At 67.2% G+C, this 17,645-nt stretch overlaps 1 protein-coding gene across 2 annotated transcripts; it reads left to right on the forward strand.

Annotated features, from left to right (window-relative positions):
- Positions 1-270: 270 nt before the first annotated feature.
- On the forward strand, positions 271-17,324 carry CEP170B (centrosomal protein 170B). Of its 2 annotated transcripts, none has more exons than XM_034642566.1 (17): positions 271-1,539; positions 3,252-3,330; positions 4,141-4,199; positions 5,194-5,332; positions 6,007-6,111; positions 6,270-6,764; positions 7,068-7,789; positions 7,873-8,013; positions 8,511-8,601; positions 8,769-10,466; positions 11,625-11,763; positions 13,752-13,911; positions 14,210-14,353; positions 14,487-14,575; positions 14,955-15,048; positions 15,146-15,197; positions 15,331-17,324. In XM_034642566.1, exons 1-17 carry the CDS (start codon positions 1,057-1,059, stop codon positions 15,564-15,566), a joined length of 4,926 nt encoding a protein of 1,641 aa, XP_034498457.1. In that variant the 5' UTR covers positions 271-1,056; the 3' UTR covers positions 15,567-17,324. The 2 variants fall into 2 exon arrangements, with proteins under 2 accessions (XP_034498457.1, XP_034498455.1); XM_034642564.1 differs by having other exon boundaries at positions 273-1,539; positions 11,520-11,763.
- The last annotated feature ends 321 nt before the right edge of the window (positions 17,325-17,645 follow it).

Here is a 17,645-nt window from a genome sequence, read left to right on the forward strand (position 1 = left end):
CACGATGGTCTGCCTTCCAGGGCTCTCGGTGCATCTGCCAAGCTGAGTGACCTGGGGCAGCGGAGGGCTCGGTCAGAGCCCACGCCCATGCCCACCCCCACCTCACTGTGTCCTTGGGCCCCCGGGGGAGGCCTCGGGCTTCTAGTCCTCGGGAGGGTGGGTGCTGGGGCCGCCCCTGGAAGCCAGGGAGAAAGTGGGCTCTGTGGGGGCCAGCCACCTCGGGGAGGGAGGGTCTGGGTGCTCTCTATGGGAGTGGAGAAGCCTGGTGGTATGGTGACACAGGGACTCGGGTCCTGGGCCACCACCTCCTGGGCTAGGGGCCATCCGTGCCAGGCCGTGGAGAGCAGGGGTGCGGCCCTGTAGGTGCACGCAGGTGCTCTGGAGGGAGGTCTGGGTGTCTTGTGGCGGCACTGCTGGGCAGGTCCACGGGGTCCCGTGCAGTCATCCTGGCAGGTCTGGACATCTCCTAGGTTGGCTGGTTCTGCTGGCCTCTCCAGAGACTGGTCCCCAGGCCTGTCTCCTTAGGTGGCGAGAGAGGGAGGCAGGGGTCACCCAGACGCCCAGGGCCTCCAGCAGAGTGGGTGTGGGGTGGGCAGTGGTGGCGTGCTCTGTGCCAAGACTGCGGGCCTCGTGGCTGGGGGAGGTGGCCTGTGCTGGGGGTGCCTCAGCGGAGAGAACGTGACCCCGTGGCCCTATCCCTGCCTCTGCACCACAAGCCCTAGCCCTGGAGAGGTGTGCTGGGGACTGTTCTGTGTTCTTCCAGCTGCCTGTGTGAGGGGGCTGGGTGACTGGCCTGGGGAGGGATCCTCAGCGGGCACGTGTGTGTGTGCACGTGTGTGCAGGGTGTGCTTAGGGTGTGTGTAAGACCAGTGCACGCGGGCACATAGCTGTAGGGTCCGAGATTCATCCTGCACTGCGTGACCACCACTGGGAGAGGCTGTGCCCCTGTGGGGCTGGCCAGGAGTGGGGGGAAGCCCTATCCCTGAACCCCCCCTCCTGCCCTGCTGTCCTCCCTGTGTGCTCTGCCTCCCCCACCTGCCCTTGGGAGTGAACAGCATGTCCCAGATGACAGAGGTTCCCAGCCCTTCCCATGGCAGACCCAGGGATAGGGGAGCACTGGCCTGCTGGTGCTGCAGAGGGCTGGACAGAAAAGGAGGGGCCTGGATGGCAGCAGTGGGGTGGGAGGACCTGGCCTTGGCATTTCAGCAAATCCCCGTGGCCTGTTTCAGTGGCTGGGACAGCTGGCTGAGTCAAGCCTGGGTGGGCTGTCTGGGACGCACACACTGGAGGTGTGGGGGCGCGGGCTGGACCTGGTGGGCTCCGAGGCCCAGGTGGCTGGTGTCGCCATTGCGGTGGGGCAGAGGAGGGTGGGGTTCCTGCCGGGGGCTCCTCTGCTCCTGGGCCTCACCTAGCCAGGAAGGCCGGCTGAGGGAATCTGTGTGTCCCCAGTCCCGCAGCGTGGACAAACAGCATGCTGTCATCAACTACGACCAGGACAGGGACGAGCACTGGGTGAAGGACCTGGGAAGCCTGAATGGGGTGAGTGCAAGGGGCAAGGGGCCCTCGGTGCCGGCCCCGCCCCTCCTCAGGACCTATCTCTGTCTCTGTCTCCCTCTGCTGGCCCCGCCCTCCTTTTGTGATGGTCACGCCCCTCTTCGTGACACCCCACCATAGGAGCCCCCCCTTGTCTTTCCCCCCCCCAGCTCCTTCTGCACCCTGCCCCCCGTCACGGCCTACCCCTCCGCCTTGGCCTCACCCATCTTCGTGAGCTCCCCTTTGTGAGCCCCGCCCCTGTTCGCAGGCCCCACTCCTGCTCTGCCCACTTGCTGTGGTCCCTTCCCCTCCGTGACCACATCCCTCTGCTTTGTCCCGCCCGAGCTCCTCCAGGATCTGCTGCTCCCTGGGGAGGAAGTCACCTCAGGTGCAGTGGCCCCATGGCCTCCTCGGGAGGGCTCCCTTCGGGCCAGGGCTGTTCTGGGGGGAAAGGGCCCTAGGGAGGGTGGGGAGGCATTGGACCTCCTGCAGGCTGAGAAATAGGGCTGTCTGCTGGGATACCCTGTCCTGGGGGATGTGGACCTCCTTTGTGAGCAGGGAGGGGTCAGGTGAGGGATCCCTCCAGGGTCCGTTGTGTAGCTGTGCTCAGAGTCTGTGTGGTGTAGACAGGCCCTGCCTGTCCAAGGAGGGCCTTCTGCCCTGTCCCTCCCAGCTCATGAGGTCTGCCCTCCATCCTGAGCTGGGGGTCTCACAGCAGCCTCAGGCTGCCGAGTGCTGGGCACTCCTCGCCACCTCCCCCGAGGGGCTCCCGGTCACGGGTCTCAGGCTCTGCTGGGGTGTGCCCCTGAGCTCCTCCCCTGTCGGCCCTCCTGCCAGAGTCACCCTACCTGAGTGGGCTTCAAGGAGAGTGAGCATCCCCTCCCCTGATGTGGGCTGCATGGGGGCCTTGGCCCCCAGACCACCTGGTCTCTGAGTGGGTCCCTGGGGCTGCGGGCCTGGTGTGCGCTCCTGAGGCCTGTGTGACGTCCACATAGTTTGGGCCAAGTCTTGCTTGTCCACGGGCACAGGCGGACAGGCCGCCCCCATGCCGGGCTGCTGCCCTGCGCCCGTTGCTTAGAGCTCATGGACTCCTGCGTCACCGATAGCACGTCCAGATGGAGCTTGCCGGGGTTCCAGCCTCTCTCAGGCCTGCTCTGCTGCCCCCCCGCCACCACCCTGCTCCGACCCAGCCCTGGCCTGGGACTCCTTCCTGTGGACCTACCCTCCCGCTCGGGAGATGCCCTTCTGTCCTGTAGATTGTCCCCAGTATCGTGCCTCCCACCAGACTCCGGCACAGTTCCCGTGCCTGAGCTCCTCCTGTCTGCCCCCTGTCACCTGGCCTGCCTCTGAGGCCCGCAGAGCATGTGGGGCTCTCTCCCTCATCTGGCCAGAGTGTGGTGTCCGGGGGCCAGCCAGTGAGAGCCCCTGGTGGAGGGAAGAGGGTTTCCGCGGAGCAGGCAGCCTCGCATAGCCCAACCAGCCTTGCCATGGGGCCACCCCAAGGGTGTGCCTCGGCCACTGCCACCTCAGGGTCCCGGGGTGCTGGGCAAGGGCAGTCCTTCAGCGGCCGTCTGTCCTGTGGTCCCTGCAGGGGGTGAGGCTGGGTGCACGTGTGTCAGAGGGACAGTGCCTGGCCCAGAGCAGCATGGAAGGAGGGGACCCCCGAGTCGTTGCCCCACCTGCTGCTGGCCTGGCCCTGCCACCTGTTTTCTCCGCAGACATTTGTGAATGACGTGCGCATCCCGGACCAGAAGTATGTCACGCTGAAGCTCCATGACGTCATCCGATTCGGCTACGATATCCTTTCCTGGCCGGCCTTGCCTTCTGGCCTCACTCGCCCTGTTGTCCTGGCAGTCACAGGGGCCTCCGTGGGCATAGCTGGGGCCCATGCGTGTTGGAGAGTAGCCAGCATGACCCCGGGCTGGGCGCCAGCCTGAACTCCGGTCCCGGTTCCCCCGACAGAGGCCCCAGTCCCAGGCACCTGCTTCCTGCCTCCTGGTCTGAGCTCACACTGGGCCCCAGGAACAAGTGAGCCCTCCCTGGGACGCAGGCTCCCTGGTGACCTGGGGGCTGCCCAGGCGTGGCATTCTGTGCTCTGAGCATGCGTCAGTGGGGGCTGTGCCTCCACCCCAAGAGCCTGGTTGCCCTGGGGACCCATATACATGGCGGGAGCACATCCTCTCATGTCCTCTGCCAGCACTCATGTTGGCACAGCCGCTAGTGGGTGTGGACCCAGATGCTGTCTGGGGAGGCTGGCGCTGAGGGGTGGTCTGGGATGGGAGCTGGGAGCTGGCTACGTGGCATGGCTCCTGGGCACATCTCCTGCCCGCCCTGCACTTTGGGTGAGGGACTGAAGGGCACGTGCATGGCCCCAGCGCGGTGTGTTCCCTGATCTGGAGCGGCCTCCGTCCCGCTGCTCCGACTCAGTGCAGTGTGGACGCGGGCCTGGTGCACAAACGGGTGTGTGGGGCGGCACAGTCCCCCCCGTGCGTCTCCTCTCGATCTGACTCGCCCAGGAGCTATCTGTTCCTCTCGCTGTGGCCCCGTGCCCTTGTCCAAAGGCCATCCTGGCTCTTCTGCTCTGGCTTTGCCTTAACTCTCGGCCACATTCCAACATGTACGTGCTGGAGCGTGTGCAGCACCGGGTCCCCGAGGAGGCGCTCAGGGTCAGTGCCAGCACTCACGAGGCCCCTGCACCCTGCACCCCTCCTCCTGCCCTGCACTCCCACACCTCTTGGCTCCCTTGGCCTGGCTGTGGTGCCATGAGTCAGCCCGGCCTGGCCTGGCCTGTCCTGCAGGATGTCCCAGTCTAGCAGGCGGCGTAGTCATTACCCCCAGGCTGATGCAGCCGCAGGTGGCGGGTGTGGGGAGGAGGCTGCTGTGCCCCCAGCTGGGGAAGGGGAGGCCGAGAGGCATGTTGGGTGCCAAGAAGGACCCCAATCAGGCTATCACAGGCGGTAGCCAGAACAGACAGGAGGGACCTGGGTCGGGGGCCATGGCAGCTGGGATGTCTCCTCTCCCCTTGCTCGTTTGCGTGGGAGTCCTGGAGCATCGACTTGGGGGACCCTGCCCAGAGCTTCACCCGGGAGCCCCTTGTGGGGGAGACTAGCCTTAGCCCTCTCTTTCACATGAACTGTGGGCAGCACAGGCTGTGTGGGTGGCCTGCCCAGAGTCACACGGCCAGTGTGATCCTGGGTCTGACAGCTGCAGATCTCAGCCAGGTGGGACCCACGCATGCACGGACGCAATCCCACGCGTCCGTACACACATGCACGTGTGCAAGCATACACACGTATGGTGTGCTGGGATAGACCACTGCTCCCCACGTCCCATGGTCCCTGGGGCCTGTCCTGCCCTTCGCTGGTGGGTCCTGATTGGGGGGTGGCGTATCACTTCTGGTGACTGCTGCCCACCCCTGCCTCCCCCACCCCAAGCAAACCGCAGCTCCTTCCTGGAAGCTTTGTGGCCCTGAGGACCCCCCAGGCTTGGGTGAGGACCCCCAGCTTCGAGCCTCAGGATGTCCCCTCCGTGGGGGTTGTGAAGGAGGCCTCCTGGTGCGTGGGGCCAATTCCGGCCCTCTCTGGACCAAGAGGGAGGCAGGCTGTCTTGGGTGTCCACCTGAGGCTGACCCTGCCCTCACCCCCGCCCCGTTGCCTGCAGCATGAGAAGTATACCAGTCAGCTGCAGGTGAGCGTCAAGGGCCCGGCACCCAGGAAGGGCGAGCCGCTGCCCCAGCACACCCCCTACTGCGAGTCCTTGGGTCCCAGGCCAGAGAGGGGGGACCGGAGGCCGGGAACAGGTAAGGGCAGTGTTGCAGTGGGGCCTGGGAGGGATGTGCACAAGGCCTGCCCCCCACGGGCCCCCCACGGCTTCCCTTGAGCTGCCTGTCAGCCTCCTGGGCTCACGGCACCCCACAGCCACAGCACGCACCTGCTGTCCTGTGAGCTCAGGCATCCACACACCCCATAGCCACACAGCCTGAAACACGCCCGCCCGCGTGCATTGCCCCCGTGTGCCCTGTGTGCTCGGTCAGCCTGCGGTGGGGCCCGGCCGTCAGGGTTGCCCCTCTGTGGCCCGAGCTGTTTACAGACCTTGGAGAGAGACCCACCCTGGCTTTGGACTCCTGCTGTCCTCCTGCCCTTCTGGCAGGCAGACTCTGGGGACAGAGGGCTGGGACAGGGCTGGAGGGGTTGCCTGCCCCAGGACAGGGGTGCTAGGACTGTGCTGCCCCAGGTGAGCCTCCTGCACAGGGAGGCCCGGGCAGGGCTGGGGGCAGCGAGCGTCACCCGTCGTGGATGTAGAAACGGGCCTTAGAGTGACGAAGTTGGAGTGCTTCGGGCAGGGTCCTGGGCTGAGATGGGAGGTGACCCCAGGGCCCCCCCTGAGCCCAGTGCCTTCCCAGCCCCAGGTCTCCCCTCCTTGTCTGCGCTGGGGCCACAGGGACCCAGGATCGAACTCCCTCTCCTTGTGCAGAGGCGGCAGCCTACCGCACACCCCTGTACGGGCAGCCCTCCTGGTGGGGAGAGGATGACGGCGGCAGCCCGCCAGAGGACCGGCGCCAGGAGGAGCCCTACGCAGGTCAGTCCCGGAGGCCCCTGGAGCTTCCGAAGGGTGGCGGGTCTGGAAATGCCCATTTGGGGGGGGGGACACGACAGCTGATGGTCCTGGCAGAGATGGGTGGGCTGAGGTCGCCACCCCGCAGCCCCCGAGGACATGTTTTCTCTCCGCCCACCCAGAGCGGCCCAAGGAGCTGGTGCAGCAGGATGGCGAGTTCCCTGGGACGATGGCCAGCTTCCGGGCCACGGTGGAGCCTCAGGGCTACTCATTCAGGCGGGAGCCCAGTTACTTTGAGATCCCCACGAAGGAGGCCCCGCCGCCACCGCCCCCACCGCGGCCCCCCGAGGTGCCGGCCCAGGAGGCCCCCACCAAGGATGTAGAGCCAGGCGGGGGCGGGGCGGCCCCCGTGGTGCAGAGCCACGCCTCCTTCACCATCGAGTTTGACGACTGTAGCCCCGGCAAGGTGAAGATCAAGGACCACGTCACCAAGTTCTCACTGCGCCAGAGGCGGCCGCCGGGCAAGGAGGCCACACCGGTGGAAGCCGTGTCTGCGGAGACCAAGGTGGCCGACTGGCTGGTGCAGAATGACCCGAGCCTGCTGTGCCGGGCCGGCCCCGGTGACGACCGGCACAGCACCAAGAGCGACCTGCCCATCCACACCCGCACCCTGAAGGGTGAGTGCTGGCCAGGCTGGCCCCGCATGAGGCTTGTGACCTCCCCGCAGTGCCTTTGCTCCCAGTGGGGCGCCCTCACCAGCTTGATTGGTTTCCCACCTGCAGTTAGTTGTAGGGACTTCACCCCCAGTGGGGGCAGTCCGGCGTGTTCCCGTTGCTCGTCTCGGCCACGTGTGGCGGGTTCCGTGAGGTGTGGGCACTGCGTCCCCAGCCATGCGTGGTAGCTTGGGCATGGCGTGCAGGGCCCCCCCATCGCTGCCCGCTTTCCTTCGGCCTGATGTGTCGGGGCTCCCCCACCCCCAGGCCACAAGCACGAGGACGGCACGCAGAGCGACTCGGAGGATCCCATGGCGGCGGCGGCGGCGGCGGCGGCCGGGGTCCCCGCGGAGGGCGGCGGGGCGCAGGTGCGGCTACAGAGGCAGATGAAACGGGACCCCCGAGAGCTGCTGCACAACCAGCAGGCCTTTGTCATCGAGTTCTTCGACCAGGACACGCCCCGCAAGAAGCGCTCACAGTCCTTCACGCACACCCCTCCCGGGGACCCCAAGGCCGACAAGCGCCGAGGCCCCGGGCCGGCGGACAGAGAGCGCACAGGCATCTCCGCCTCCGCGCGGGGCACAGGCGGCAGCTCGGGGCCACAGCGGGCCAGCTCGCTCAAGCGGGAGAGGACAGAGGAGCGCCTGGGGGGGCCCTCACCCGCCTCCCGGGACTCCGCACGACCCTTCGGCAGCGTGGGGCGCCGCTCCCGTCTGGCCCAGGACTTCATGGCCCAGTGCCTGCGGGAGGGCTCCCCAGCCGCCCGGCCCGGCCCTGACAAGGCATCCCCAGCATCACCGGCCCCCGAGACACCCCGTGGGGCCAGCCCTGTGGCCCCTGCGACCCCACCACCACCCCCCGCCGACCCCCAGCTGACCAAGGCTCGCCAACAGGATGAGGACGACAGCCTGAGCGACGCAGGGACCTACACCATCGAGACTGAGGGGCAGGACCCGGAGGTGGAGGCGGCCCGCCAGATGATCGACCAGGTCTGCAGGGGGGGCAGGGGGCTGGGGGCCTGGCCGAGGCTGGACTGGCTCTGACCTGAGGGCCTGGCCATCCCTCCTCGCAGGTCTTTGGGGTACTTGAGTCTCCTGAGCTCTCCAGGGTGTCCTCGGCCACCTTCCGTCCAGTCATCAGAGGGGACAGGGACGAGGCCAGCGATGGGGTCGCCCAGCGCATGGCCCTCCTGCAGGAGTTTGCCTCCCGGACGGTGGGTATAGCCCCTCAAGGGGAGCTTCAGGTATCTGGGAGGCACGCTGCCCCGGGGAGGGGCTGGGGCCCCATCATCGGGTCCTTATGAGCTCAAAGGTTACTCCAGGCCCCGTGCGACGCTGGGCCCAGCCTTCCCTGAGTGCTATGCTCACCTGGCCTGTGGGCTGGGGCCCCTGTATGGCGGGCTCAAGGGCAGGCCTTGAGGCCCCAAGTCAAGTTGGGCCCCTGGGTGCTCACAGGCAGGGCTGGACTGAGTCTCAGAGGCAGGACGGAGCCGCAGCTGCTGATCTCTGGGCCGCTGCACCGGGCTCGGATGAGGTAGTGACGCTGGGGTTTTGTGAGCTCAGGAGCACGGCGGGGCTTCCCGGGCTGCGTCTGTGGAGGGGTATGCCACAGGTGCAGAGATGGCGTGTTGGGGCCAGGTGTGAGGGCGAGGGTCTCCACGGGGCTCCCGCCTCTCCCTGCTGCAGACACACACTGTCCTTTGCTCTGCAGGGCCTCACAGTGCCGGGCTCCCCTGGGGGTCAGAAGTGGGTGTCCCGCTGGGCCAGCCTGGCCGACAGCTACTCAGATCCAGGCCTGGCAGGTAAGTGGCTCAGGCTTGGAGTGGGGAGGGGGTGGGCTCAGGCCTTCTACTGGACATGCAAGCATGAGTGCGTGCCAGCCGCGTCTGGAAGAGGGTCAGGCTTCTGGTATGCACGGACGGCCTGCAGGCCACTGGCCGCTTCAACCAGGCTGAACTTGTCTTTGCAGAGGAGAGCCCTGGGCGCAGAACCAGGGAGCTCGAGGGGGCCCTGCCTGTACGCCAGCGACGGCGACTCCCACAGCTGCCCAGCGACCGTGCAGACAGCCCCGGGGGCCTTGAGGCCACCAGGAGGAGCGGCCCTGGGCCTCCGGAGCTGGGCAGTGAGCAGGCCGCCTGCCTCTTGGCCCAGGAGGACTTGGAGCCTGACAGCCTCAGTGATGCCAGTGGGTCGGACGGTGGGCGGGGCTCCGAGCTGGGTGGGGGCCCGCAGGAGGAGAGACGCAGGAGCCCCCAGGAGGGACTAGCATGGACGAAGGGCCGGCGTTTGCCCAGGGGCCCCGGAGAGCCAGCCCCCACCTCTTTCTTCATTGGGGACCAGAACGTGGAGACGGCCTTCCCCAGGAAACCATCTGTGGCCCCCGGGGAGGTGGAGGGCCCAGGGCGGGCGGCCCAGCCCAGCCCCGCGGCGACAGACAGCGTCTACGTCAGTACCGGTGGAAGGGTGGTTATCCAGCTGCGGACAGAGCGGTCCCCGGAGCCTGAGAGCCCTGCCCCGGCCTTGGTGCGACAGGATAGCTTCAACAAGGAGCCAGCCGGTGGCCCCCCAGCACCCGGCCAGCTACCACACATCTCCAGCCACCCTCTCCTGCAGGACCTGGCTGCCGTCCGGGCCTCACGCGTGGACCTCCACCCCCAGGACACCCACCTGATCCTGAAGGAGACAGAGACAGCCCTGGCAGCCCTGGAGGCCCGGCTGCTCTCCAAGTCCACGGAGGAGGCAGAGGGCCAACTGGGCAGCGCCCCCGGGCCGCCAGAGGACTCCCTGTCCGGGGACTCTGACGTGGACACGGCGAGCACGGTTAGCCTGCTCAGTGGTAAGAACGGGCCCAGCCCAACCAGCCCCCAGCCCACGGGACCGCAGAAGGAGAAGCCGCCATCCCCACCAGCAGCACAGGACCCAGGGGGCGTCTCCTTGAACAGTGCCCGAGAGCGGCTCTCAGATAAGCATCGTCGCCCCCCGGGCCCCACAGACGCGGGCTGTGCAGAGCCAGGGAGGCACCTGGCTGCACGGCATGGCGCTGGGCCCCGGGTATCCTCGGACTGGACTGACGAAGAGCGAGGCTCCAGCCTTGCCCACCCGCCTGGCGCAGACACGGTCACCTCTGACCGTGAGACTCCCGTGGCCGCCGGGGCGGGGCGGCTGGGGCCTCACCGGAAGCCCGCCCCGCCAGCACCATCCCCGGCTCCGCGGGAAGAGCAGGGCCGTGGCTCTGCCCAGAAGGGACAGCAGGTGCTGACGCGCTCCAACAGCCTGTCCACACCTCGGCCCACACGGGCCTCCCGGCTGAGGCGGGCCCGGCTGGGGGATGCCTCGGACACGGAGGCTGCCGATGGAGAACGGGGGCCCCCGGCCAACCCTGAGCCGGCGGGGCGGCCAGCGCCTGAGCAGGCCAAGAAGCTTTCGCGCCTGGACATCCTGGCCATGCCCCGGAAGCGGGCGGGCTCCTTCACCGGGCCCAGCGACTCCGAGGCGGCTCCCGCCCGTGCGGGCTTCTCGGGCCGCAGTGTCGAGTTGTACTGCAGCGGCCGCAAACCCGTCATGGCCGAGGCTCGGGCCGCCGCCAGGAAGGCCGCCAGTACCACCACAGTGCCCCGCCAGCCCTTCAGCCGGGCCCGCCCGGGCAGTGCCCGATACTCCTCACCCAGTGAGTGCCGGGAGCAGGCGGGGTCCCCGGGCCCCGTCAGCCAGGGCGGTGGGTCTGAGCGTCCTGGGTCAGCCCAGTTCTGGCCCCAGAGGAGCCCCCGTTCCCACGGGCAGGCCTGTCTCCACAGACACACGAGTGCCCCAAGTGTGCGTTCCTGCGTCCTGCAGCGAGCCCGGAGGGAGGAGCTCCTGTGGACTCCTGGGTGCTGGGGCTGTCCACTCTGCCCTGACGCTGTCCCGGGGCGGGGGTGCCTGGGGAGGTGTGTCCGGCTCCCACACACCCCCAGGCAGAGGCCCTGTGCAGCCTACGGTCTGCGCACACGCATGGGTGGAGGGACGGTGCTGTGGCCGCTGGTGCTTGTCTCTCACCCGGAGTGGCTGAATGGCTCTGTGCACATAGCCGGCTTGCCTTGTCCCGGACGCGTGGCTGCAGAGACACGGCTCCTCCCTGCCTTCTGGGCCCGCTGTGGGCCAGGAGTACTGAGGGACCGGTTGGCTGGAGGAAGGGATGGAGCAGGGTCAGGTGGTGGAGGGCTGAGGACCCCGGCTGCACGCAAGCCCGCTGCCCCTCCCCTTCTTTTTGGCTGCATGTATTTGCTGCCACCATGGGGCCTCAGAGCAGGGTGGGCGAGGAGGGGGTCCCAGAAGACCAGGCAGGCAAGGGAGGGGGTTGCGAGGGCCAAGCCTCTGTGGTCCCACCCAGGCGTGGGGCTGGTTGACGTGGGGAGGTCTCCCTCGATTTGGGGTACGTGGGGGTTCCATTTCCCGTGCCACCAATGCCACTTGTTCCCATCTGATGGGCACAGACCCTCTCTGCAGGGTGCGGCCTCTGCCCACGGGGTGACCAGCCACAGGCCCATGCCAAATGTCAGGTTGCCCATCCCTGCCGTCCCTGCCCGACGCTGCCCGTCCCTGCTGTCCCTGCCCATGCCTCTGGGCTCGTGGCTTGTCTTGAAGCGCTGGGCCCTCGTCTGGAAGGACCCTGGGGCTGCTGCAGGGTGCTGAGCGCTGCTCTGTTCTGTTCTTGCTTCTGGAAACGATTCGCACACCCAAGGCACACGGCGTCGGCAGCAGGGCTCGGATTGCACGTCCACATCCGAGGAGGAGTACGGCTCGCACCACAGCTCCCCCAAACACACACGCTCCCATGCCTCAACAGCCACGCAGACCCCGCGGGCTGGCAGCTCCAGCCGGACCCGCCCCAGGGCCCCCGGCCTCAGGGACACAGACGACGAGGAGGAAGATGCTGACCCCTACGGTTTTATTGTGCAGACAGCGGAGATCGCAGAGATTGCCAGGTGAGCAGCGCCAACTCGGCAGGAGCCATCGATCTGGAGCGCGCCTCGCCTTGGGGCCAGGAGCACTCCCAGGGCAGGGACTGGGCTGGAGGCTGTCTTCCCGAATGAGCTCAGCAGATGCTGGTCGATGGATGGATGGGTGGATGGATGGATGGTTGGGTAGGTGGGTGATGGGTGGATGGATGCAGATCTGTCCAGGAGCCTGTGGGGCTCGGGTATGAGGAAGGACTGTACTCTTTATGTTAAAGATGAACTCTGTCGTGTATCATTCCCTGGGTCAGTTCCAGGCTGGGAGCTGGGAGGCTGGTGCAGAGGTGGTGGGGACTGGGGAGCGGTCTTGCGCTGAGCAGTGGTCAGTGCTGCGGGGGTTGGGTTCTGGGGGGGCTCGTGCAGGGACAGGAGGGGTCCGGGGCCGGGTGAATGGTTAGTGTTTGGTGCTGAGGGTGCTGGTCTTGAGCCCGGGAGCCTCCAGAAAGGTGACCAGAGGCAGGTGGTATCTGGGAGAACGGCCTGGAGGCACAGAGATGGTGAGAGAGGCCGCGGTGCCTGGAGGTTGAGCGGAGAGGACCTGCAGGGTGTGAAGAGGGTCAGGATGCAGGGGGCGGTGCACAGGGCCGTGCACAGGGCTGACAAGGGGCTAGACTGCGGAGGAGGCAGGGCGAGGGTTCTGGAAGGAGGCCGGTGGGTGAGAGAGGCGAGGGGCGTGCAGAGGTGAGGGGGGGTGGAGGGCCCCTGTGGGCATCTGGGGCCTCTGCTCCAGAGCGGACAGGCTCGGGGATCCCGATGTGCTGGGGGCTGGAGAGGACGTGGGGGAGGCACTGAGGCAGGAGCACACGTCCATTTGGCATCTGTGAGTTTGAGGGATTCCTTCTGTGTTTTCTTGATGTAGGGAGAGTGGGACCCTGTTGGGGGACCCCCATCTTGAGGGGGCCTAGCGCAGCCTCACTGGGGAGGTAGGGGCCAGCCGGGATAGTTTTCTCCAGCTGTGCTCAGCATTTCTGGGAGGGGCTGAGCTTGGGTGGCCATGCCAGGCAGGGGTGCAGGTGGCGTTGGGAGTGGACAGGACCCGAGGGCCGGCTGGGAGGTGCCGCGGGCAGTGCTGGGACAGCTAAGGGTGGAGGCCTGGGCCTTGGTGGGCCTTGGAGGCCCTGTCCCTGGGCACCTGCTGGCATTGATGGGCCGAGGAAGCCTGACGGTGTTGCTCATGCGCCCTCAATGGAGGGAGCAGTGTGGACGGTGACAGAGGACTCCTGTACTCCCAGCCTGGGCCAAGGGCTCCAGTGACACAGGCCGGCCGTGGGACCTGATGTGCTTTGAGGACAGGGCTCAGCCTGGGGACGTGGGCAGCAGGGGGAGAAGATGCTCCTGGTCCCCGCTAGCCTGAGAGCCTTGTGGAGAAGTGTGCATAACTGTGCGGGGTGTGAGCAGGGCTGGGCTGGTGCTGGGAGCCTGGCCTCCCTTGGCCTCCCTCCCTCCCCTGCAGGGAGGTTCCTGGTCTCTGTCTGCCTGTGCCTGTTTCACCCTTTGTCTGACTCTGACCCTTGTCTGTGACCCGTCTCCTATCCCAGTGTCCCTGTCTGCAGAGTAGGGCCTGGGTGACCCCACGTGTGCCCTGGTGGCCGGAGGGGAAGGTATGGCCTGCTCTGGAGCCTGTGGGCACCTCCACCTGCCCTTCCTACCCGGCCCCAGCCCTGCCACCCCTCTCGGGGCATCGGACGCGTGAGCCTCTGTTGGGGCCCTGTCCGTTTGGCACTGCCGGCGGCTGGCTGGGCACAGTCTGGGCCAGGCTGGGGGCTGCATACATTTGGTCCCTACCCCTCACCCAGCACTTGCCTCTTGGGAGGGACTCCTGCCTCCACCTGAGAGGGGAGGTCGGCCTGGGGAGGGTTCTGTCAGGCTGCCACTCCCCGACCTCCCCGACCTCCCCAACACTGGCACCCGGCCCGGGAGGACCCTACAGGACCTACCTTCTTTCCTGCGGGCTGCAGGCTGAGCCAGACGCTAGTGAAGGACGTGGCCATCCTGGCTCGGGAGATCCATGACGTGGCTGGGGATGGCGACTCGCTGGGCTCGCCGGGGCCCGCCCGCAGCCCCTCCCTCAGCAATGTGCCCAGCACCCCGGCTTCAACCATCTCCGCCCGTGAGGAGGTGAGCCCTGCCGCCGCCCTGCCGAGCTCTGGCCAGGTCCTCGGTCCTGGGTCCTGGCTGCGTCTGCCCCCCCCCCCCATGCATGGGCGGTCTCAGCCGTGAGCCCTCACCGAGGCTATGCATCCTGTGCTCGGCTCCCTACACGGCCGCCCTGAAGCACGGGTAGGGGCGTCTCAGGGCCCCCAGGGGACTGGGCGTGGGGTCTGCTTGGTCCCCCTGCTGTCGTAGCAGCGCTGTCTGGCCCTGCTGGCGGGTGCCCCCCACCCAAGGAACGCGGACATCTCCTGCCCGTCTGCAGCTCGTGCAGCGCATCCCCGAGGCCAGCCTCAACTTCCAGAAGGTGCCGCCTGGCTCCCTGAGCTCTCAAGACTTGGATCAGAACATGAATGACCGCTGTGAGGACCCCCTCGCCGGCAAGACGCGGCCTCGGAGCCGTGAGGAGGCAGGCACCCCACCCCCCACCCCTCAGAAAGCTGGCCAGGCCACGTGTGCATGGGGCCCTCCCGGCGGGTGCTGTGGTGCACCCGGGAGCGGGGCCTTCGGGAGGGCGCCGTGCTGACACCCGGTCCTCACAGGTGATCTTTGACAACCTGATGCTGAACCCCGTGTCCCAGCTGTCCCACGCCATCCGCGAGAACACGGAGCACCTCGCCGAGAAGATGAAGTACGTAGGGCCCGCGAGCTCTGCGGACCAGTGGGAGCCCCCCCCCCCCGCCAGACTCCCCTCAGATATAGACACCAACACACACGCATCGGCCAGGACCCGCTGCGGTGGGGTGGGGGGTGCACCGCCCAGGGCATGCTCGCGTGCACACGCATTCCTGGCTTCCAGGAACCAGAGCCCCAGAATGACCCACAGCCTCCAGCCCAGCCCTCCCCATGTCAGGGCCGGAGGCCGGGACGCTGGCTCCAGCCAGCCCCGTTCCTGCTCTGGGCCCGTGTTTCCCTTTGGGCATAGGCGGGGAGCGGTGGGGGGAGAGGTGTGGGCGCACGCGGGTCTGGGCTCTGTCACCGCTGTCCTCTGCCTGCTCCCTCGGCGGCAGGATCCTCTTTCAGAACACAGGGCGTGCCTGGGAGGAGCTGGAAGCCAGGATCAACTCGGAGAACGAGGTGCCCATCCTGAAGACGTCCAACAAGGTGAGGGCTGGCCCCGCCCCCACCGCCTGGCTCACAGAGTGGGGGAGTGACCCCCTTGGTGGTCCTGCTCCATCTCCCCCCTCCCACCCCCTTCCAGGAGATCAGCTCCATCCTGAAAGAACTGAGACGCGTGCAGAAGCAGCTGGAAGGTGGGTGTGGCCCAGATATGGGGTGGGTGAGCCCTCGCGGTGCTACCCGTGGTGCAGGCAGGGGGAGGCCCGGGGTGGGCACGGGAGGCAGGGCAGTACCTGCCGGCCGGCCTGAGCCTCCCCACCCCCATAGTCATCAACGCCATCGTGGACCCCAGCGGGAACCTGGACCTGCTGACTGGGAACCGGGGCTCCACGGGCTCAGCCCAGCTTGGGAAAAGCCGGCCGGCCGTCCAGAGCCCGTCCTCGCCCCCCTCGGCCCTGCCTCTGAGGAGCTTCCCACAGCGGGCGAACTGCGGGTCCCCTGGCCTCCCGGACCCCGCCTTCCTCCCCGCCTTCCTCCCCGATGCAGACAGGTTCCTGATCTAGGTGGCCGGGGCTGCGGCAGCATCCTCGTGCCTGGGTCCAGCGCCTCCAACGCCTCCAGCGCCCTTTGTCTGCCGCCACGGCCCTTCCCGGCTGCGGACTGTTCGCCTCAGACCCCCACACGTGCCATAACCCTGTGGGCAGGTGCCTCTGTGCCCAGACCCCCTCCCTAGCTCCCAGCCGGTACCCTAGCTGGATGGTCCAGCCCCCGCGACTGCCCCTGCTGGCCTCCTGGCCGAGCTCCTGTTGTGGCCGCCGCCAAGGGCTGGCGTCCCAGCTGTGTACCCACCTCCTCTCCACCGCTGTTATTTTTGTCTTTAGCTTTTAAGGAAAGCGTGTTCTGTGCCACCGCGGCAGCCCCCCTGGGCCCGGAAGCCCTCATCCCACCTCTCGAGCTGGGAGTGCTGTTCTGCTGAGGGCTCCCGTGGGCTTACCTGTGCCGTCCCTCTGTGCTGGCCGGGGCCCGGCAGAGGAAGAGGGGCTGGGCCGGGGGGGGAGGGATCATTCAGTGCCAAACACGGAGCCAGGAGGGGCTCCTGATGCCCCAGGACTTGAGGGCAGGGTGCACCCTGCCAGGGCACTTGCAGCCAGCTCTGCTGCGGGCCGGGCGGCTCCCTGCTGTCCCGGGGTCGGGTGGCCTGGGGTGGGGATGTGGCCTGTGGAGACGTTTGGGGCAGGAACCCCACTGCTTCAAGCCTTTGGTGCCAGTGCAACTGCCAAAGCCGAGTGTGCACGCTGCCATCTCACGGGCCATGCACACAGGCACACACAGGCCAGACACGTGTGTCTGCGCTCACAGCTAGCCCAGGCACGTGTCCTCACTGCGGGGCTGCTCTTCCCAGCCACGGAGGCTGGGCTTCTGCCCTTGGCTTCCCGCAGTCCTAGGCTGGGGGCGGGGGGAGGGAGGTGAGCACTTGACCGAGGTGGCTGGAAACCGGGCTCCCAGAAGCTCCTATGCTGCGCCCCCTCCCCCAGCCCTCACCCCGTCCTCCCTGATGCTGTGGGCATTCCTGGGGTGTCTGCAGGCTGCTGTGCTCCTGGTCCCGTGGGGGGCAGGGGTCAGGGGGAGGCCCCCAGGGACAGTTTCGCCTTCTCAGGGTTCTTTCAGCTGGGAACACGCCGGGTGGGCAGAGCGCCACCCTCCCGGGCAGGGGGGCTGTTTCTGGAGCCTCTAAGCCAAAGAGCCCGTGGGCTGTGGCAGGTGGGGGCGGGGGTCGCTCTGCACTGTGCCTGGCACCTGTGTGATTGGCAACTGCGGGATGGGGCCCAGGGGCCAGTGGGTGTGAGTCCGGGCTGCCACGGGTGATGTGTCTGTGTTTACGTTTAGCCGACGTGGCGTTGCGTGCATGGGTCCTGTGCCCCCCTCCCCCCCGTGATGTTTACGTGTGTGTGAGTGGTGGCGGGCTCCCTGCGAGGACCCCGCCGCTCGAGCCTGCTGTGTCCACACGGAGGCGGCGCCGGCCCCTCCGGCCTCCTGCATGCCCCGCACCCTTGCCTGGAGCCTGTCCCCCGGAAACAAACAGTGGCCATTCTCATCCACACCCACCCTCAGTGATCGCTGTGCACTTTTTTTATTCACAAACCCTGTTCCTCTCCCTTCCAGCCTTCGACTTGGGATCGGTAACTTATTTGTCTGGCTTCTCCGAGGTACTTCTGTATGTCTGTCCTCAGGTGGGCTCATGGATGTCTTTCAGAAAACGGTTATTTTATATGAGTTGTCATGGAATTTGTTCTAATAAATCATTCTATCACGTGGCAAGATCCCGGCGTCTGTTGCCTTGGCCTCCTTTCTCCACGTCGCTGTCTGGGGTGGGGAATGCCTGGCCGCGGTGGGGGGGCGGGGTGGGGGGACCTTCATTGGCTGGGAAACCCGGATTGTCCCCCAGACCAGCGATGCTGCAATGCCCAGACCTTGCCGCAAGGGGGCGGCGGAGCGAGAAGTCAGAGCAGGGAAATCCCAGATGTTCGCTCCTCAGCAAGAGAAGTGATCACCAGAGCTGTGGTGACATCACACTGACGAGTGGCTAGAGCCCCGGGTCTTCAGACCCCGTGGGGGGAGTCATACCCCAACGCCGGCTGCAG

The sequence above is a fragment of the Ailuropoda melanoleuca genome, chromosome 14, assembly GCF_002007445.2.
Source record: "Ailuropoda melanoleuca isolate Jingjing chromosome 14, ASM200744v2, whole genome shotgun sequence".
Classification (NCBI taxonomy): Eukaryota; Metazoa; Chordata; class Mammalia; order Carnivora; family Ursidae; genus Ailuropoda; species Ailuropoda melanoleuca.

Coding starts and splice junctions, on each gene's coding strand:
- CEP170B (XM_034642564.1), top strand. CDS start 1,057: ATGTCCCAGATGACAGAGGTTCCCAGCCCTTCCCATGGCAGACCCAGG. Junction 3,331..4,140: donor CGTCATCCGATTCGGCTACG/ATATCCTTTCCT, acceptor ACTCTCGGCCAC/ATTCCAACATGTACGTGCTG. Junction 8,602..8,768: donor CTCAGATCCAGGCCTGGCAG/GTAAGTGGCTCA, acceptor TTGTCTTTGCAG/AGGAGAGCCCTGGGCGCAGA.